At 51.0% G+C, this 21,632-nt stretch overlaps 5 protein-coding genes across 5 annotated transcripts; 3 read left to right on the top strand and 2 right to left on the bottom strand.

Annotated features, from left to right (window-relative positions):
- Positions 1-4,298: 4,298 nt before the first annotated feature.
- Positions 4,299-5,834, top strand: MAA_00008 (Alpha-L-arabinofuranosidase B, catalytic; the record flags this gene model as incomplete). The annotated part of the gene is made up of 1 exon (XM_007818006.1): positions 4,299-5,834. The coding sequence occupies one exon, from the start codon at positions 4,299-4,301 to the stop codon at positions 5,832-5,834; it is 1,536 nt and encodes a 511-aa protein (XP_007816197.1).
- Positions 5,835-6,642: 808 nt separating this feature from the next.
- On the top strand, positions 6,643-10,929 carry MAA_00007 (Ankyrin repeat protein; the record flags this gene model as incomplete). The annotated part of the gene is made up of 4 exons (XM_007818005.1): positions 6,643-7,040; positions 7,104-7,373; positions 7,424-7,963; positions 8,025-10,929. 4 exons carry the CDS (start codon positions 6,643-6,645, stop codon positions 10,927-10,929), a joined length of 4,113 nt encoding a protein of 1,370 aa, XP_007816196.1.
- A 142-nt stretch (positions 10,930-11,071) lies between these two features.
- Positions 11,072-14,039, bottom strand: MAA_00006 (Peptidase S8/S53, subtilisin/kexin/sedolisin; the record flags this gene model as incomplete). Its single annotated transcript, XM_007818004.2, has 3 exons — positions 11,072-12,810; positions 12,896-12,901; positions 12,962-14,039. 3 exons carry the CDS (start codon positions 14,037-14,039, stop codon positions 11,072-11,074), a joined length of 2,823 nt encoding a protein of 940 aa, XP_007816195.2.
- A 1,104-nt stretch (positions 14,040-15,143) lies between these two features.
- On the top strand, positions 15,144-16,103 carry MAA_00005 (uncharacterized protein; the record flags this gene model as incomplete). The annotated part of the gene is made up of 1 exon (XM_007818003.1): positions 15,144-16,103. The coding sequence occupies one exon, from the start codon at positions 15,144-15,146 to the stop codon at positions 16,101-16,103; it is 960 nt and encodes a 319-aa protein (XP_007816194.1).
- A 2,796-nt stretch (positions 16,104-18,899) lies between these two features.
- MAA_00004 (uncharacterized protein) lies at positions 18,900-20,752 on the bottom strand (the record flags this gene model as incomplete). The annotated part of the gene is made up of 2 exons (XM_007818002.1): positions 18,900-20,512; positions 20,575-20,752. The coding sequence occupies 2 exons, from the start codon at positions 20,750-20,752 to the stop codon at positions 18,900-18,902; spliced, it is 1,791 nt and encodes a 596-aa protein (XP_007816193.1).
- Between the last annotated feature and the right edge of the window lie 880 nt (positions 20,753-21,632).

A 21,632-nucleotide genomic window follows, 5' to 3' on the forward strand; every position in this document is an offset into this window, starting at 1 on the left:
GCGTGGCTGTTGTACGGCATCTTATAGCGGCAGCAGGGTATGAGCCTTAAATGGCATCACTTGAAGCTACATTCGTGCCTAGTTCCGTTGCTCAGAGATTCATTATGCCGAGTTTGCCGAACAGATTGAGGTGGAGACAAGAGCTTGACGCTTGACGCCACGCCGTCCTCAGCCCTATTACGTGACTGTTGCGAGGATGGGGGCATCTCATTTAGGGTTAGGGTTATGTCGAGGTTTGTATCAATATCAACAATTCTGCACTTCACAGGACCGGACAGATGGTTGTCTGCATTCCTGTCTGACTGAGCATACGATTGTTTCGCGGCCGCATCACACCTTTTTGACGTGTCTATATGCCCATCAACCTGTGCCCACTCCAAGCAGAGGAATCGTAGCTGAATCGAGTTCAAGCTACGCAAAGGACGTCGAAGCATGGCTGTTGGGACCGAGGGCTACACAGAGCAGAAAGCCTTAACCTATACATTTCCCCTCTTCAACAGATTTAACCGCTGCTCATCAAAAGCGATGGTAATGAAGTTTACCACGCTACAATGCCGGCTTGTGGTATAACTTACACTGACGGTAGAGCATGTCTCCATGGGATGTTATGAGGCCTAGGCCCTGCAGTGTGACGACGGAAGCACGAAGACAGGTTGGAGGGTTGCAATACAATCACCTCCTATTGGATTGCTAAACCAATCAATATTTTGTTTGTCTTGTCAAACATCGTGCCCCATTTTCAACACATAGCGGCTGTCGAGCGAAATAGCAAAACGTTGACACCAAGGAATAACACCCAATATTACTCAATATCGCCATCCTGCGACAATCCTACTCTCTGTTGCTCTTCTTTAGGGCCCGAAATTCTGAGTTTGGGCAACAGCAGTGTTTGAATGCCGCACAACGCACAAGGAACTATATACGGCATCCCTTTTCCGAGTCCATCAAGCCGAACACTCCAGCTCAGGCTTTGCGCCATGATTAGGAACGCCAGGAGCGTTCCGACGGTATACATAATAGACAAAGGACTGTATATGGTTCTAATCTGACTGGGCTCTACCATGACGCTGATGATCGAACGCACGAATGTTCCAAAGGAGCTGCCAACACAACAAACCCGAGAGTGAGAAAAATAATGCTCACACGTCCCAGAGTCACATCTTTAGACACCACGTGCATCTTTACTGTGCCCTTGAGGAAATTATGAACCGGGGGTGAAACCAGAGTGCTCAAGACAATAGCCGACGCGGCTCTCCAAGACAAAAGGTAGTTTGCCTGGAAGCATGTCAGTCAATATGGAGGCTATATGCCCCTGAATTAAACTGTTGCTGTCAGTGTCCGACATGTTAACCAAGTTATTACTCCAGCATACGGTATAGGGGGCGTTATAGCTCAAAACTAGGTTTACCTTGTACTACTCTCGCCAACGACATGAGGGCTTTTCGCTTGATAGAAGGAACCCCTCCCGCAAAGCCTAGGATGGAAAAACCAGCAGAATCGCATACAAGTTACAATTCGCCTCGCTGTTGTCCAAGCCATGATGTATCACCGCCCAGAAGCCACTGGGCACATCAACGGCATGCTTGATTCTACTGGATTACACAAGATTCATAAGCAAAGCTTGGAGCTGCTTGCCCGTACCACACAGGAGATAGCTCATGAGCAAGCCTCCGAGAAATACAAAGAGCCTTCGCGATAGTGAATGTGTGACATGTACGATTCGCGGTGGGTTAAGATATTATGTTTATATAATACCTGTAATATGCTTGTATGATTATTTATCTTAGGGTGAAATAAAAAAGACTTGGAAGGATATAAATATTAATTATTAAGCCAGATTCGATTCATATTTACAGTGGTGCTCCGAATATATACTACAATAATGCTCCCATTAGAGGCTCTGCTCGCAACGCCATGTCTTCTGTCGCATTTATAGGCATTGGCAACACGGGCGCGTTCCTCGCCAAAATACTTGTCAAAACCATATTCTATATAGTCAGTCTTTGGAACCGAACTGCCCACCGACCACAATTAAAAGCAGTTGTCGACGCCGGAGCAGCGTTCGGTTCGTCTATGTCGGCGCTTTCCAACAAAACTATAGCCAATGTCACCAACGGCACCCCGAGACGGGCAGGAATGGATCAAGGTCCGTGGAGCAGGGTACTATTTCGACGGCGCCGTCATGATTCCGCCTCAACTAGTTGGCACCGAGCACGCCTTCTTCTTGTACAGCGGCGAAGCGGAAGAAAGCTATCAGGTCCAGGGTAAAGCCTTTTTAAAAATTTCGTCTCCGAGGGCGGCCTGGGGCGCTGTTCCGCGATGTTGTGATGCTATAATTATGTATAGGTTAACCTTGCGGTGTCTGGCAAATGCCTACAGCTCTTGACAGCAGAAAAGGTGGACGGCATATCGGAACCATTAGTGTAGTAGGATACGGCTGAACTTTACAATGGAGTTTATTTTTAATCAACTAGCTCTAAAATATGTCGCGCGCCTAAGAGTGCAAACATGGACGCATTTGGAGTGATGGATACGGCCACATGGCCAATTTCTCTGAATGGTGAGCTTGTTTTTTTTAAGCACATGTATTTAGCTTTTGAGCGCAAGCTACACTTGAAATAATTAAAAATAGTCTTAAATAATTATAAGAAAGTGTATTGATCGAGCTGGTGGCCCTGTATGGGGCTCTTGCTATTACCTGTATGAACCACTTGCGAGGTTTACCTCTTGAAGAGGTAGGAGCTATAATTGATATTCGTTCTAGATTAAATCAAGTTAGTCGATTCTAAAAAAAGGATACTTTTTGTTTCCCCGCCATTCCTCGAGTTGGCTCGCCCCCTCAAGGTCCGGTCCGGCATACGAACCGTGCATGCGAGGATGCCCCGAGAGAAATTCGCCCCTGTTCCCCTTCTACAGCGTCATGGCTTTGCACTACGAGCCCTTTGTTCTGTTTGTGTTTCGGATTCATGTCCTGCTGCCGCCGGCGTTCATGTGACCTTGTGCAACTTACTTGGTCCTGCATCCCTGCCACGGCCGGTGCCTTGGTTCGGTCCCATTCCGCCTTGCTCCAGGTCGGCAATGCTGGTCTACCCTTGTTTCGTCCAAAGCTCTAGAAACAGAGCTGCTGGGGGCGTTTATGGCTCGTACAATGACGGCTGGGGCCCCCGCTCGCGTCCCATGGCGGCCGATGGCAGAACGATGAGAACATTGAACCAATCCCCCGGGTCACCCAGGCATTGAGCTGTCTGGTCTGGTTCGATTCGTGTATCCATGGAGCGGGTCAGGGCGGGTGTTGGTCCGTAGTACTCCGTACATCCAGGGCAGACAAACAATGCGCCCATGCCGTCCACCAATCATGAGGCTTGTTGGCACGAGAGCACGGTCGTCGTGTCTGGTCTGGTGTTTTATATAAATTGTGCTCAATGCTCGCCGCAACAATGGGGGAGCTTTGGCCGCGGCTGCGAACAAGGAACCAAATATGACCAGTATTCCCACGTTTGAACCATTGGATACAATAGTTTATGCGAAGGGCAAAGATTCATGCTTGGCGGGGCGATATCTCGGCGAGCGCCCGATCTCGATCCACAACGCCAACCCGTGGCTTGACTGGAAGTGTTCTGGAGACATCAACGTTAGTTGGCCATCCCCAATACGAACCTTATTACATCACAAAGCCATCAGGAGGTCAAGGGGTTCCCCCCACCTTGGGAACCAACGTATAATGCGACCTGGTCTGCTCTCAACAGCCGGCCATGGATGGGACTAGTGTCTGGACTCTGCTATCTCGGACCCAGGGGTAAACGTACTAGTTCCAAACTGGACATGGCTTCACGCCGGCCGAGGTGATTTCGTTTGTCTCGTCTACCATTGTAGCAGCGCCATGATCTCAAGTGGCGTCCGTGGCCGTTGGCGGCGGAGCCAAGGGACGGATACAGGGTTTGGCCTCATCATATCAGTAATTGCAGTCTTTTGCTTTTGACACAGAGCCAGGGAGCATGAGGGCCTAGAACCCTCGGGGAATGGGTGACCTTGGGCGTGCATGATTTGACCTGCGACATGATTGAAGCACGTTCGTTCTAGCGTGCATCTCTAGATAGACACATAAGTAGGGGACAAGACGCCGTATGAGGAGGAGGAAGAAGAAGGAGAGAAACAGCTCACTCCCGGGACCATATTCACGACCATCTAATCATTCTGCCGGTGACTATTCAGTAGTATCGCACAGCTAAACGGGCATGTCTTTGTATGTCCGCCCGCGCCATTGCTAGTTTCAACCACACGCCAAAAAGTATCGAGACATGTGCGTACACGGCGGCGGATTCTTCCAACGAGCAGTGCGACATGCCTGCCTCATGATCCTGGGCGTTGCCGCCATATATGGCTCCGTCGTGGCGGCCGGACCCTGTGATATATACGGATCCCACGGCACGCCTTGCATCGCGGCGCACAGCACCACGCGCGCTTTATATGCCAAGTACTCGGGGAGACTCTACCAAGTGAGGCGCGACTCCGACCAGGCGACGACCGACATCACGACCATGTCAGCCGGCGGCGTAGCCAACTCCGGCCACCAAGACTCATTCTGCGCGCGCACAACCTGCGTCATCACCGTCATCTACGACCAGTCCGGCCGCGACAACCACCTCACCCAGGCTCCGCCCGGCGGCGCCGCGAGCGGCCCGGAAGCAGGGGGCCACGATTCCCTCTCCAGTGCCATTGGCGCCCCGGTGACGCTCGGCGGCAAAAAGGCATACGGCGTCTTCATCTCGCCCAACGACGGCTACCGCAACAACGCGGCCGTGGGCACGGCGTCCGAGGACGAGGCGCAGGGCATATACGCCGTGCTCGACGGCACGCACTACAACTCGGGCTGCTGCTTCGACTACGGCAACGCCGAGAGGGACAACCGGGACACGGGCGACGGCAAGATGGAGACCATATACTTCGGCGACGGCGGCTACAAAGGCTCCGGCAACGGGCCCTGGGTCCAGGCCGACCTCGAGAACGGCATCTTCTCCGGCAGCACGGCCGGCAAGAACGACGGAAACCCAACCATATCGTCGCGCTTCGTCACGGCCGTGGTCAAGGGCAAGCCGGGCCACTACGCCATCCGCGGCGGCGACGGCGCGTCCGGCACGCTGTCGACGCTCTACAGCGGCAACCGGCCCAAGGGCTACGAGAAGATGCACAAGGAGGGCGCCATCCTCCTCGGCATCGGCGGCGACAACAGCAACCGCGCCCAGGGCACCTTCTACGAGGGGGCCATGACCTCGGGCTACCCGTCTGACGAGGCCGAGGCCGAGGTGCAGGCCGACATTGTCCGGGCCAAGTACGCCGTCGCCTCGCTGACCAGCGGGCCGCGCTTCACCGTCGGCTCTCACGTCTCGCTGCGCGCCACCACGCCCTGCTGTACGAATCGCTACGTCGCCCACAGCGGCGGCGCCGTCAGGACCCAGGAGGTGTCGTCGTCTAGCGGCGACCAGCTCAGGCGGGAGGCGAGCTGGGTTGTGCGCGCTGGGCTGGGCCCCGGCGACTGCCTGTCCTTTGAGTCGGTCGACGCGCCGGGCAGCTTTATACGCGTGTCGCCCGAGTTTCGCCTCGTCGTGGGGGCGAATGATGACTCGAAGGAGTTTCGGGAGCACGCTACGTTTTGCCCGCAGGAGGGGATTGGTGGCAAGGGCAGCTCGTTGCGGTCTTGGAAGTATCCTACCCGCTACTGGAGGCACTTCAACAACGACATGTTTGCTGCGCGGAATGGGGGGCCTGTGTACTTTGACGCTCAGTGGGTGTATCATGAGGATGTGACGTATGAGGTTGGCGATGGCTTTGCCTAGTTGGTAAAGTTGGTTGGCGAATTGGACAATTATTAAACATGGATTGGTTTTGTTATTTAGACAGCGTGGCTAGATTTAGAGGTAGATTTGCATGATTCCCCGGATTTTATGATGAGAAAGTGTAATACAAGATAATGGATATTCAGGAGGTTGTCTACTTTGCGTGTCAAGTGTCAGGAGTCGTCGATTTTTGCATTCAAGTGACTATACCTAGACATGGAAGTACGCAGATAAACGTCAACTCACGCTAGATTTCTACGTCCAGGTAAAACCCACAGTGAGAATGTGACAAGGGCAGAGTAACTGGGCTTAGCACGGGTTTGTTCATGTATTAGATGTCATTTAATAATTCACTTTAAGCTATCAAAGGTCCTTGGCTTTTTAAGAGGCCTCAAGGGACCAGAGATTTCTAAAAATACAAGAATTCAGTAAGGGCTAGTGCCCAAGGCAGCCCTCGCTCAAGGCCCAATTTCGGGTTCTCGTGATACCTTTCTTTGTTGTCGTGTAACCTTTGTAGTCCGAAACCTTTGTCCAGGTCTCGACCGTGTGACAATGATTGTGATTGGCCGATATCTCAATTGACCGACTTTCCACGTGATGTAGCTACGGATTTGTGAAGTACAATCTGGTTGTTCGACAGACCACATGATCTTTGTAATATTAGTCATCTCAGAGCTGACGCCCTGCTTATGCTCCTTCATCATCATCTGGTTGAGGTGGCTTCTTGGTAGTGACGATACATAAAAAAGCCTTGAACTCTTTTGTTACATCAACACACCTGTGTGCGGCCACCGGCTGCATATTGCTCATGGACCCAAAGTCGATAGCTTCCAATACAGCATCACTCCTTGCATTGAGCATTCAAGTGATTGCTGCGCTGCATCGTCACTGGGACCGGGATAGTACACCCATCGTCGACCGCCTATTGTATGAGCTTGCACGCCTTCGCACGACGCTAACATATTTGGAGGAATCGTCGCTGCGGAGCAATATCCCGATCGTTGTTGGCGACCTGCCCCGAGTATTCAGGGCTTTGAAGAATGTCTTGGTTGCCCTGGGATCCAAGCTATTTGGTGATGACGAGTATGGGACGGAGTGGCAATCCTCCATGAGCGACCTGGAGCCCTTTGCATTGCCGCTCAGCAAACAAGAAGCCGAAGCCATCTTTAATGATTTTCAGGTTCACATAGCGCGCCTCAGGGCATCGTGAGTGATATAATTCTGTGAAAGATAGCAATGCTGCTAAGCTAATGACAATACTGTTATCAGGTACCCCAGTTCGCTGGCAAGTATTCCGGATGAGTCGATGAGCCGCATGCCTTTCGAAGGTCTTAACCGATCGCCGCTTTGGAACGCTTGTGCTGAATACAACGAAATACATGCTGCGTCACAGAGCAGCCGCGTCCAAGGGTCTGGTGTATGGCTACTTAGCGATTCCAGATTCCGCAACTGGATGGAGAGTGACAGAATCGACATAAGCCGACATGAAAACGTCATCTACTGTTTCGGACGACCTGGTTCTGGAAAAACTATTCTTGCGTGAGTCAGCATTTCGCAATGACATATTTCGTTGCTAACTGTGCAACTAGCTCTGCAGTCATTGATGAACTGAAGAGCCTGCGCCACCATTCTTCCTTGGGTTTGGCTTACTTCTATTTGAGCTACCGGAATCCGACTTCTGTTTTCAGCATTGTGCTCACCCTGATTCAGCAGCTGTATATCCAGTCACCTACTTTGCCGACAGAGGTTCTAGCACTAGAACATCGTGATATGCCTTCGGTTATGGAACTTACGGGCGTGCTACTATCTCTCTTTGCGAGGTTCCGCAAAGCCTTCATTGTATTGGATGCTCTTGATGAGTGCTCTAGCGAGCATAGGGTAGGTCTGGACGCCTTTCTCGGATCTCTTCAATCTTCCCATGCTCGTCTATTTGTGACCTCTCGCCCATCTCATGGTGTACGTGACTTTGATCAATGCGTCAATATCCACATCACTCCCTCGTCGGCAGACATGAGTCTCTTTGTTCGCTCGAGGCTCAGTAAGCTCTCGGAGCGAATAACCACCTTCAGCAGGGCGCAGGAGTCCAAAATAGAGGAGGAACTTGTGGCCATAGGAAGCAAACATGGAATGTAAGTTTCGCCTTACTACGTTGAGACCCTCATCCTGCTTACGTGTTACCATTTGCAAAAGGTTCCTGCTTGTTGAACTTCAGCTCAACAGCATATTCAAGTTATCTGAGAATGGGTTGCCAGAGGGCTTCAACATTGACGACAGTCTTCGCAATCTTGCCGAAGATCTTGGCCAAGTGTATGATGCGCAAATCAGTCGAATCATGTCGCAGTGTACGGCCGACTCCAATCTAGCCAAGCACATTCTAAGCTGGCTATTTTACAGTACGGGTTCAATGCCAGCATCCGCACTGGAGCACGTACTCAAAATGGAAACCAAAGACTGGCAAGAGAAACCCACTGACTCTATTGACATTCCTCACATTGGAAAGGTTTGCCTAGATCTCGTCCGTTACAGCTCTAGCACCAAGTCGGTTGTCTTTTTCCACTTCTCCTTGCAAGAACACCTCGAGAAGGCGTACAAGTTGAATACAGGGCTGCTCATACCGTCTAGCGCGCTTGCGGCGGCCTGCATTAAATATCTCAATGGTCTAGACTTGGCATCTCCGGCGCTCACGTCTGAAAAATATCGCCAGAGGCTCCATGAATACCCATTCTATGAGTACGCCGCAACCAATTGGGGGCGGCTTCTGATGTTTGACAGAAAGGTTGACTTTGAAGACCCAGCGCTAAAATTACTGGTGACAGACGAAAGAAGGAGGCTTGCTGTGGTGGAAGCGTTATTCTGTGAGGATGCAGAGTTCTTCCGGGATTCACAGAAAATGCGAGTCGGAATGCTGCACTTTATTACCTATTTTGGGCTGTTACAACGGGCTTCAGGTCCTCCCACATATCTCGCCGAGGGAAACGTAAGCAGCCGAGATTTCATGGGCCGAACACCAATTCATATCGCCACCATGATGGGTCACGCGGTAGCTCTCGAGGTCCTTTTCGCTTTACCAGAATCGAAGGGTCTTGATCGCATTCATGAAGCCATGACATCAGCCGACACCCTACGAAAAACTGTTTGGCATTATGTTGCTGAAGGAGGCGATATAGAGGTAGCGAGAGTCCTCGAGAAGAAGCTGCTTTTCCTGGACAAATTGGCCAAGCCTGCTGATTTTGCGACGAGGGACGACAAAAGCTTGACACCTCTATCATATGCGGCGGCTCATGGTCACTTGGAAGTTCTCCAACTCTTCCTACAACACGGACTCTACGATGACGAGACAGAAGACGCTCTTCAGAATGCTATCCATGGTAGACACACAGAAATAGTCAGAGCCTTGCTACTGCATGGGGTAGCACCAAAATATGAACATGTAGCCGCAGCGAGTGAGATAGGCAGCATGGACGTCATCAAGCTTCTTCTGGAATATGGAGCGGAGATTGAGGGTCAAGGGAGCGGATCCGGGTCCGCCCTTCATAAAGCTGCTTGGGCTGACAGAGGAGTGGTACTATCTAATTTGATATGGAACGGCGCAAGCCTAGAGGCAACTGATTCAAAGGAGAGGACTCCATTGTCAATTGCCGTCGAACATGCTAATATTGAGGCAATCAAGGCTCTGTTGGAGGCAGGATCTAGTCCAGATGTCCATGTACTCAAACACACAAGCGACAACAGGACAATAAGCGTGAAAGCAGCGGTTTGGGCAGCGGAGCACGGGAGAGCCGATATATTCAACCTTCTTCGACGAGCTGGAGCCGAGTGCTCTGAGGCACTTTTCCCAGCAATCAAGAGCGGTCACACCGATATTGTTCGCCAGCTCCTTATCTCTGGAACTATGTCCGAGCTAGACGAACCAAAAAGAGCCCAGGCAGTGTCACTTGCCATCGAAAAAGGGAATATTGAAGTGGCCGGCCTTCTTGAGAGCTGGGAGACTCGAAAGCCTGGCCAAGTACAAAGCAAACGGTTGCTGAAAGAAAAGGCTCCATTATACGAGAATATCGACACAGACTTTCACAATTCCACACAGAGATCCAGATCAAATATCCGTTTCACCGAAGCGGTTGAGTCTATCAACAACCGAGATGACTCCCCCCCATCTCAAAAAGCACCCGCGCTCTCAAAATCTCCAAGTTCCCAGTCAACAGAAACTGAGAAAGTCATAGACAAAAAGCTATTGTCAGAGGCGGTTTTAGCAACTACACCGATAGTGTCTAACTACAAGGCTGATGAGGCGTCCAGTGACACTGGGGTTGAGCAGCATCCTCACAGCCCACGCGATATGTCTATGCCGCAACTTCGAATCTCATCCATGGCGACACCAGCTGGAAGCAAAAGATCCAAGACGCCATTTATTCTCATAGAATCTCCAGTTAGCATAGGTCGCATCCAGCTTGGTACTCTCGTACGAAATCCGAACAGTCCCTTGCAGGATTTTGTTCCATCTAACCAACAAGCCAATCTCCGATTGCTGATACCAGAAGATGCTATCCACGAGCTGCATCAAAGCGACTTTCAAATGCAGAGTGAGAAAAAGAAGCAGTCGTCCGTCGGGATGTTTCTCGGCTTTGGGGGCGCGGAGGCGAATGCTGAAACAGAATCTCAAATGGCAATGAAATCACCACACGTATGGCGAGAGCAACTTGTTCATCACGACCGGATACTTGACCACATCCTGACCGAGCCCCGGTATCGGCAAGAGTATATCCATTTTATTCGAAAAAGGGAGGCCTATATGGTAGTGGGTCTCTTCATCATGGATGACTCCGAGGTTACTCAAGGCGACAGGATTGGCAGCGCCTTGGAAGCGCAGCCTTTCGTCCCGGTGCCAATAATAGAACCCAATTTGGGGGCGTTTGCGACCAAAAAGTCTAGCATGGTCACCGCACGGTACAAAAAGGGACTCATCCATGCAATACAATATCGGAAAGTCCGATTGAAAACTTCATATCTATCTAGGTTCCGGCCGGAACACAAACGAGACATACAGGTAGAAATGGGGCCCTATGTGACTGGACCAGACTATGTCACCGTGTTTTGAAGTTGACTCGGATAGTTGGGCTGGGGGGCTACCGGTATAAAGGTTTCACAGCATTGGATATTCCACCACACAAGTATTGACCCTCTTTATATATCAACATGACACTTATCATTGTTTTCCATCCAATACAATTTGATCGAAACTAGGCTCGTCCGTCATCTTTAATGCCTCTGTACTTGCCTTGTATCCAGTCCAGAACTGAATCTCCTTCACCCCATGACGGCTTCGCTTTCTCGTCCTTGAAAAACACCCAGGGACGAACATACTTTCCGTCGCTCATTTGTTCAAAAATCTGCTTAACAACATTGACTTGTAGCGTATGGTGGTAATCTGGTCTCTTGAAATCCCGCTTCTTGAAGAGCGCAAAGCGGTTGCATGACAAGACAAGCGACGCCACGCCTGCCGCAACCGCCGTGGCGACCGAAGGACCCGAGACGTTGGGGGCATCATCCAGCCCCCCTAGATATTCGGTGTGGGCTACAATCCTTTCGCCCGGGAAGAGATGGCGCGCTTGACCCTCGAGAGTGCCCGACGAAGCCGCCCCAGTGCCATCAGCGGACCCAATGGCAAGCACATTGCCGTAGGCAGCCGGGATCGGCTTGATTTCCGTGTTGACGCCTTCGCCGCGCACGCTGGCGAGGATAACGGCACCGCTCGCCGCGGCCTTATTCACAGCGAGCTCCAAGTTGACGTCCTCCTTGTCCAACGTTAGGGAGAGTGATATAATGTCGGCACCGGCAGCAACTGCCCAGCCCAACGCCTTGATTATCCTGGCGGCGGTGAAGTCTGACCGGGAATCACCCACCTTGGCCACGAGGAGATGACAGTGCGGGTTCAAGTCAGTCACAATCCGAGCCATCTTTGTTCCGTGCGGGTGCCTAATGTACCACCAGTTGCTTTCGCCGGTATGCGACGGAACAAACGAGGCGCCCGTGATCTTGTGACAATGGATGGATTCAGGATCAACGCCGTTGTCGATGATGGCTACTCTGATGTATGGTGTGTGCTTCCTGCTTTCGTCTAGCTCGTTGCACAAGATGCCTTTTGCCAGCCTGTCACTTCGCCATGCTTGATTGGCAAAATCCCTATGTATGCTCTCATACGCCAACAGGAAGTCGCCGAGCTTCGTAACCTCCACCGCTGTCGTCTCGCGGCGCAACACGGGACGTTGGTCTGTAGGGCTGAGGTCGGACCAACGTTTCGGGGTAATTTCGAGTTGAAAAGGAATAGCATTGCTGTGTGCCGTCTTGAATTTATCGAATCGTTCCGTCGCCTCTGTTGCATATGTCTCACAGAGTGTCATGCCGACAAACTCCTTTAGAACAAAGACTTCAACCTGTTTCAGTCTAGTAAATCTGCCAAGAAAGTAAAGGCTCTCTTCGCTAGTCCAATAGGCCAATGCCGGCCATCCTCGCGCATACAGCCTTAGCGTTTCCAAGTCGGGGCAAATCGGGGTTTTGCTCTCATCACCGTCATGGAGCACTTCCAGCGATAGATCAGGGCACCGCCAATCGAGGACGGAGATGTTGAAGTCCTTCAAGCAGGCCCGTATGACATTTTCAGCGTGCGGGAGGTAGCACGAGTCCCGGATACTGAGCTCATAGATTCCCTCGACATGTTTTGTCTTTTGCAGCCAGTTCAGGATGGACCACACTTCGGAACGGATCAGCGTTGGCTTGCCGTCTGTTCGAGGCGCGGGTAGGTCTGTTATAGGTATATCGACAAAAATCAAGCTCTTCTCAAACATGAGCTGCAACAGAGCATTTGATGGTTTGTCATCGGGTGAGGTGTAGCTGTTGGATTTCTGAATGAGACCCAGAAATGACTCCGCGTGTGACACCCATGAGCCAAATCCTCCGAGAGAAAGGCTTATTTCTTTTCCTTGACTTGTGTATTAGCCTAAATTGCCGATCGACATCCGCCCCGGCTCCGAGGGCGCGGTACATGGTTGAAACAGAGAACCTACTTTTATCTGTGGTGATGTCAGAATGCGACGTTGTTTCACTGCATGACTTTAGTGGGAAAAACTTACCTGGGACATCATCTATCAAAGCCCTGACAATTTCTGACGTGGACGGTATCGATGAGTTATCCGCACAGAGACGATAGTAACGCTGTCGCTTTTCTGGGCACATGGAAGGAAGTGTTCGGAGTATAATACCGGCCACCCTGTCCCTGATGGACTCGTCAGAATTGTAAGACAGCACTGGCTTTTCCTCCTCGTCAAGTTCTAGAGCTAGCTCCGGAAATTTATCCAATAAGGTGTTGACTATAAGTGTTTCACCGTCTTTTACCAGCTGGTGAAGAAATGCACGTTTCCCAAAAAACAAATCACGGCACTCGCGGGCATTTTTAAGCGCGTTGATTAGTCTCTCGCTTTTCATTTCCAGCGCATGCTGAAGCACATTCTCATCCATTTCTTCTGGCCGAAGCTCTATAAGTGTCTGAAGGGCCTCACTGGTTCCCTCGTTTAGAACCCACGTCAAGAGTTTGCTGTCGTCAAGGTTGATTGGTCGCGTGTTGTATCTCAGGATCTGGCGGACAAAAAACAAGGAGTCATTCTCAACCGCAATTCTGAGAGGCGTCTTGGATCCCTTATTTTTGACATGCAGAAGTTGATCAAACGTTTTATTGTTTTTTATGCTAGAAAATATTGTTTGGGAGAGTGCCTCTGAACGGGACTTTGCCGCAATATGAAGGACGGTTGGCTGGCCATCGTGGTGCCGGTGGTAAATGACGTCCGGAGACTGGGTTAGGATACAGATACTAATTTCTTCGGCTACACTATTGTGGACCAAATTTTCGTTCTCGTCATGCCGATAAATATGGCTGGCGGCTGCTTGTAGGACTTGGAATTTATGCGCTCTGTCGCCCCATTCTAGTACGGCATGGACAAAATTCCTCTTGGTTTCCCAAATTGGGACGATTTCGTGATAGACAGATGCCGGCGGCATTATCCTGATGGAGGAAAGAACTCTATGGAGCTCTTCTATATCATTCTCGAAGATGGCATTGGATACGTGCCCGAAACGGTATTCCGGAATGTTTGGAGAGTACCGAGTGGTCTGGGGAGCCGCAAACCTGCCAGCTGCAGAGCGTTGGATATCCATCGTTGTTAGCCGGGTTTCGATTTATCAGAAAGTGACGTTAGATAGGTAGGTGTGCCTTTCAGGACAATCAGGTGCCGTCCCGCGGGATTCGGTTAACATTTGAAGAGTCAAGTCTTGTTGCCAATGATGGTGGCGAGTCCGATCGACCAGACTCTTTTGTCACCTCTGCAATGGGCTTTGGTGGCATAGAGCTGAAAAACCTTGTCAGTTGAACAGTGCCCAGTGGCGCTTGAGGCTTCCCCGAGCTGAACGAAGACCGCCGATAAGGCAGACAGTACATAGCAGAGCCCCCAGGGTCTGGTCTGTTCAAGAACCAGACCAGACGTCGACCGTACAGAAATTTCGATGGCCCAGGGACCAGTCGGTTTAAATTGTGCTGGTCCCTGGACGATGCAGAAAGCGAGGTTGGTGCGAAAAGCGGGCCTTGAACCAATCAAAAAAAGAGTCAACTGGTCAGGTATTGATGAAAGTAAGGAGTCCATGTCATTACATATAAAGATTCGAGAGAGGCCTCAAGTGCCCCTTCACAAAGCAGGGAAGAAAGGAAGAAAATACAGCCACCTACAAGAATTAAACATTTACACGTAAAGATGAATATCATTAAAATTTCCACTACGGCATATCAGATACATTTACTCCGTACACCCGTCATGATTAATGATGTAATCTTTTTATAGAAATTGATCCTTAATGTTACGTCTGCTGAACCGTGCCCACACCGTTGAAGGCTGACTGGCTGCAGTTGACCCGTTGACCGGTCAGCAGCTACCTGCAGTGGTCAGCACATGCAGATTCCTGCACCGGTCTGGACCAGCACTGTTGAAGTCTTGCCGCTCTGACAGGCTACTGCCATTGATGCGGTCTGGTGCAACGAACAAAGTGGCGGGAGCTGAGCGAAATCCAACTAGGGCATGGCGTGAAGCAGGAGGGAGTCTGGTGTGGCTGGATAAAATGCCGACGGTTGTATTTGAGTGAGCACATGTCCTGCAATCTGTATTCTTGTTCTTGCACGATTCATTCAGCTTGAACATTGCAGCAACAGTGCGTTCGACTCCAGAAGACGGGGAAAACGAAATAGACCAAGAAAAGCGCTCGAGACACGCCATGGACTCAAATGCCCTTGGTCAAGAAAACCTGCTCAATGGCTTCGAGTTCGACATTTTCGAGGCGTCACTCGATCAAGGCCAGACTCGCAGCGACGAGCCCGACGCGGATGCCCAATGCAGCGTCATCACAGACCGCGGCCGCCATAGCAAATACAAGGTACAAGCTCTCCTCAAAACGTGTATACACGGGGTGTTGGATGCCACGTCCAAAACGCCGGCGTCCTTGATCATTGTCGACTACTTCCTCTCCAATCTGGAGGAGCAGGGGCGCTACAGCTCCGTCACGACCACTTTCGACTTTGAGCCGCATGTGGAAGACGAGCTGGGCCTTGGAGACGGGCATGGCAACCCACTCGATACCCCCAACATCGCGGCGTATGCCCCGTTTGAGGCTGTGCGCTGGGGCCAGACCACTGCCCAGGAGAGCAGCAAGCACAACCTGGACGCCTCCATCGAGCCCGAGGTTGAGGGTGCCAAGGCGGGCAAGATTGGATATGCGTACGAGAGTACCACTTCGCATGAGCAGCGCTACTTTACACAAGGCCTGGCAGGGCGTCACTATGTGCCCAAGGGCCCTGCTCGCGGACTCGCCGATCAAGTTTGGTGGAATATGCAACACAACTTCAGTCAGCACAGTGGCGTGCCACCACATTTCCGTACGGCAATCCTGCTAACCAGGCGCTCCGAGGCAGCAGAAAAAAAATTCATTGCCCACTTTAAAATCGCTGTGCGTGGGGGGTTCTGGATGAATATGAGTGCCCTCGTCGACGTATTCTTACGTCGAAGTGTCCAAGATAGACCTGTCGTGTTTGATCCTAGCATTCGGTTCATGGGCGATAAGCTAGATGGGATTGAGCCCAATGCCGACGGTGTATACGAGCTTGGTCGCCTGGCCGTGGGACGAGAGTTGGTCAAGCTCACCGACATCTGGGGACTGTCTCCGTTGCCCAAGGCTTAGTGTTGGCTTTGATCGTCGATAATAAACAGGGTTGTTTTCGAATTGAATCCGTGAATACGGAGTAGTATATTCATTCAACCTTTTGAGCGAGTAAACTGGGTGGATCGGCGATGAGAGCAGTTGAGGGCACGATTGGGCCCGTTCCCGACCTCCATGTCGCTGATCTAGGGGGGCCACAATTTCGATGTCCCGTTCTGATCGACGGCATCAGAACAGTCCAATCTGGACAGCGAAGTGCACTCTGCATGCCTGATCAGAAATCTTGACTGTGGGATGTACACTTCATCAAAAGGGTGACTTATTACCTGGAATTTCTCAGATGAAATTTTTGTTTAGTTTTTCCAGCTTTGCTGATAACCGCTGTAAATGCCCAGTGCCGTCTTTGATGGGGCGAGGGGAATGCGTGATGCAGGCGGAATAACGGAAAGGTTAGCGGCTATATATGGGACCACGGCTGAGCGGCACATGGAGGACCCACCAATGACATGGATAGATGTGCCGTGGGTGGACCACGACGGCCACGCTAGTCCGAATCCAATCATTTACCAAACCGTCCTTTGAGATGAGTCTTTTTTGTGATATTTCAACGATCCGCGTTGCCGCCTCTACAGGAAAAGCTTTCAGATTTTTCTTTTGACAGGTTTCTTCGACTGTAATGCCTCGTGGATGATTTTGGAAGAAGCGCAGTTGAATGGCCTTCCATGGACTCCAACGCTTTCTTTCTTGGAGCCTTGCTGAACTAACGCCGATCTTGCCTCCATAAATCGAGCAACCGAAGACGGTCCGTCACAAGGGTAACCTGTAGAAATGAATGGAAGCAGCTGGGGCAGTCGGCTAAAGAGGAACTTGCTTGCTTTAGTCTGACGCTCCATCGCCCGAGGCGCTCGCTTGCCTATTGAGGGTATATAGGGAGTAAATGCAGAAGTACTTTGGCGAATTGTTACACGGTTGGCACACAACAAAGGGCGTTGGACCAATAAAGGTTACACAACAAGAATGGCAACGGTCACAAGGCCCGAAGTCGATCACAAGCGAGGGCTGCCTCAGGCAGACAGCCATCACCGACTTCCCGTATTTATAGGGACCTTTCGTCCCTCAAGGCCTCGTGCCAAACCAAGGACCTTTGATAACCTAAAGTCAATTATTATAGATTGAATTAAACCTACTGTTCCGAGCCCAATTACCCTGCCCTTATCACAAATACGTCCCGACGTCCAGCTTGTTAGTGTGCCTATTTGGCTCTCTCTCTATGGCTCTCACAAATATCTAAGCTATTCTTGCCTCGTGCAAAAGTTGGTTCATGCTTGTGTAACTTCTATATTATAGCCGGCACATATAAGAAATGCCTCCCTGACATCATTCGGGGGTGTGAAGGTATGACAGCATCAAGCTCACGCATTTGCACAATGACTTGTAGTTTAAGCTAGCTTAGTATTCCTCAATCATAATATGCTATATAAGCCCAAATGGAAAAATTGTCTCATGCTGTGTAACTTGTACAATGTCGTTCCTGCATATCAGAAAGAGTTCTTGTCTAACCCTGCATCCACTCCACGCGCCTTGACGTCCGTAAATTTGTTCTGATAACTAAAAAAGGGGGACCAATACTTTCGGGGTGGTGATACTTTGTGCCATCGCATGTAATTGATTGTATGTCATCTCTATTCACCCACCAATAGAGTCTGGTGGACTTGACGAGACCGAACAAGCCGATAATACATGACAAAAGTGCAACAGAACTTTTTATTGGCTTCAAGGGGACCAAAAAAACATACAACACCAGGTATTCGCTGGTCGTCACCGATCCAGCTACTAATCCGGCACTCGCTAGGTTATCCAACGGAGTTCGAGACGGGATCCAGATTTATCTAGCGGTTATGGTCGTATGTGTCTGATGGTGAGACAAAATTCATTTATAATAGCATCTTGAATCACTTTTTTCGCCTGTTTAGTCCGGTGTACAAGTCGCGAGCGCCGCGGAAAAGGCCGCCGCATGTTTAATTTTCGACGTCTTGCACGTCGCTTTTGACCCATTCATCGGTGGACCTATCCAACCGCCCTTTTACGGAACCTAGCGTATTGCATCTTCAAGTCAAACCGCCGCAATATACTGGTAGGAATTGGCGGGCGCGTACGGGGCAATCTTTTGCCCAGGCAACTTACGCGCGTCTCGTTGGCTTTAAACGACCTCATTTCCTAGGAGGCGGTGTCTCGTCCGACCCAAGAGCTCGAAATATGCTGTCAGTGTAGGTTGAGCCTCATTGGAGCGCCTGAATTCAGAGCATGCGCCGGTGTAAATGGCATAATAAAACAAGACCGAGTGACTCTGAAGAATGCGTGCGAGAGCAGAGATGGTGCCAATCCTCTTGGGTTGAAGTGATAGTCCCCGCGGGAATAGACACGGCATAAGCCTGGCTGTTGCTAGATTTCAGCTTTTTACAAGTGCATAATAATATGTAGGACCTCAAAGTACAGAGCTACATTACAAATTCTTATGCCTCGTGTCAGTTTATATTTTACATTGTTTGTGAAACGGGATCAGCATCTTGCCTTGCTATTAGCTAAAGCCTGCAGTGACTTTCTACAAACTTTCTGATATTATTGTACAGTCAGATAAAAAATCACAAAAGATCGAGACCAGCTAGCTATGTGGTAATGCTCGTATCTTCAATTTTGATGGTCATTTGAATCACTTCGCCGTCCCCTACACCCCTGCTAACCCACGGGTTATACTCCGCCGTCCCATCTTGAAGCTGGTGTCGATGGTATCTACTTCCCATACAAATCAACAGTTGATTAATCCCCCGCCCTCGAGTCAGTCTGCTTGCCTGCATGGCCTCTCTTTACCCATATTTCGCCAATAGCATCGCCGGGCTCATCGACGCACACCCAGTCCCCAATACCATACTCCTTTGGTGCTCGTCTCTTGCCTCGGCCGCCTCCGCCCATAATCAAGTTCCCTGGACGGTAACTCTCAACCTCATTCAGCCTCCGAATAACACTCCCATGGACCCGGACACCGTCGGGAATATCGCGCACCTCGCCACGGGGCAATGGCCACCGGATAGGCTTCCAGGACCCGTTTGGTTGCAGGTCCATCCTCCGGAACGGGAGATACTCCATCAATTTCCAGGCCGTCACCGCCATGGCTCCTAGCCCTCCTCCGTACTGTAATGAATCGTGGAGACGGGAGGTGTGTGCCTTGTGCATCACGTCCTGCTGGCCGCCGCCTTTCTCGTTGACATCCGCTTGCGCGGCGTCGCTCTCGCCCGGGACTCGAATGTCTGGGTTTGGACGGCGAGACTGAACGTCGACGGGCTGAATGCAGCATTCCATATCGGCGACCTTTTCCATGTCAAACGTCAGCCCGGCCTTCATGGCTTCGCGAACAATCCATGCCAGGGGCACGTGGCTCGCGCTCTTGCGGTCATCCAAGGCCTCCCATCCACCCCCTACGTCGCCGTGGCCTCCTGCGAACCACACCTCGTCAATGTCCTGCTGGTCGTCCCCGTCGTCCCCATCGCCTGGGCTTGCGTCGGAGCCCATCAGGTGTGCTCTGTCGTCTTCACTGAGGCGTACCTCCCGCGTTCGCGACCGCGGTCTGTACAAAGTGTAGTGCGGAGAATCGGCGGGCTTCCCACTCGGCCGGGACTGGTCGTCTGGACGGACGACGTCGTGATGCTGTGTATTGCCATTCGTGGCCGACTTGGTCGTGGACGACTTCTCAAGTGGCCCGTCTCCCTCGTGGCTTTGTCGGAATTGATCGAACCATTGTTCAACCTGATGGCGATGGGGACTGCCGCCTGGTTTGCGCTGATACATGAGGTCCTGGCGGAATTTGGCCCGCCTCTCGTCGATGCTCACGGCGTGGCGAATCACCCTTGCGCTGCTGCGCGCCGTGTATGGGAACTTGCTGCGCTGCATCCAGGACGTTTCGAACCGCGGAACTGAGTTGACAGTGTCGAACAGGCCGAGGAATCGGATCCTTCCAACTGGCCGGGAGAAGGTCTCGCGGAAACCCTTCATATACTCGTACATCTTGTTGGTCTTGAATTCTGCTTCCACCTTCTCTCGGCCCTCAAAGTCCTTGCTTTGCGGCCTGCTCTGCCATTGAGCAAATGCTTTCCAAGCGAACCGTACCATTTCTTCGTTCCCGTGTGATAGTAACCCTATGTGATCGAGCATTTGGGCCAAGAACCTTGCGATATAGGCCCCTCTACTGAAGCCGAATATGTAAATCTCGTCACCGGGATTATAAAACCTCATGAGAAAGCGGTAGCCGCCAACTACATGCTGGTCAAAGGACGTGCCTACGGCAGAGTCTTTGGTCTTCTGGTACCATGAGTTGAAACGTGCACGGTAGCCAGTGTTGGTGAGAGATCTAGAGATGGCATATGTGCCGATTCCAGCTATGTTTGTCACATCAGCCTCGTCATCGTTCATAGTCTAAAGGGGATAACGGGTGGCTAACGCTGGTAGTAGTGGTACTGGTCGCTTGCTGATCGGTCCAGCATGCGGAAGATCTTGAGGATGTTGCTGTCGCTGTCGTCGCCATGAAACTTGTCTCCAGTACCGTCAAAACAGAGGACCAGCTTTCGCGGTCTGCGGCTGCCGTCTCCGATGGCACCGAAAGATGTGTCGGGGTCCATTGTGCTTGTGCTACCCACTAAGACTTTTGGTCGATTTGGTTCCGAGTAGTCTGCTGGTGAGCGCTTATGAGCTATGGTTGACCTGACGCCCAAGAGCTGTGGTATTGCGAGGTTGATAGTCTTTATGCTCTCCTTTGCAGGTTTGGAGACGCCCAGGAAAACCTAGCTCGTAAGAGGCTTACAACTGGGTCAGTACTGGCTTGCAGGTATAATTTGTATGAACAGGATATAAGATGCGGAGCGATTGCCAGTAGCGGGCTCCGGATGGAGAATTCTTATGCGCAATATCTGGCATGTTGCACCGGGACGGTCGGCATCGTTTTGTCCTGGTAGAGTTTGCAATCTCCGCCACCAATGTCATCCGTAGCATCGACTTGCAACAAACTTCAAAAAGTATCTGGTAAACACACTCAACCCACCCTCTGTAATAATATCAGCTGAATGGAGACTTTTCAACAGCTCGTTTAATTGTCCTTTTATATCTCCATGGTGGTCGCCCTGCACTTTCCTGCTGCTGACGGTAAATGATGCCCGACATACCGACACATCGTCATAAGCTCAATAAACAGCCCACGGCTGCGAAAGTACATATTTTTGCATCGTGGTAGATAAGCTTTACAACGCCCATGCCATCCACCACCAACGACACGGCCGATGGACCACTATTGGCACGGTCAAAAGGTAACTTTAGGTTAACATAAAGTCTATATATGCCACTCGGCCGCATGCAGTCGCGGTCAAGCCATAATGCCGTCGGCGGCATGACATTGAGTAACAGCAGTCGCTTCGTATCTTGTGCTTCTGGCAATAGGAGCGTTTGATGATTTAAGACAACACCCGGGCGTCACTGGCAGTCAGGATGTGCAAAATTACTGCCGAA

The sequence above is a fragment of the Metarhizium robertsii genome, assembly GCF_000187425.2.
Source record: "Metarhizium robertsii ARSEF 23 chromosome Unknown MAA_Scf_5, whole genome shotgun sequence".
Classification (NCBI taxonomy): Eukaryota; Fungi; Ascomycota; class Sordariomycetes; order Hypocreales; family Clavicipitaceae; genus Metarhizium; species Metarhizium robertsii.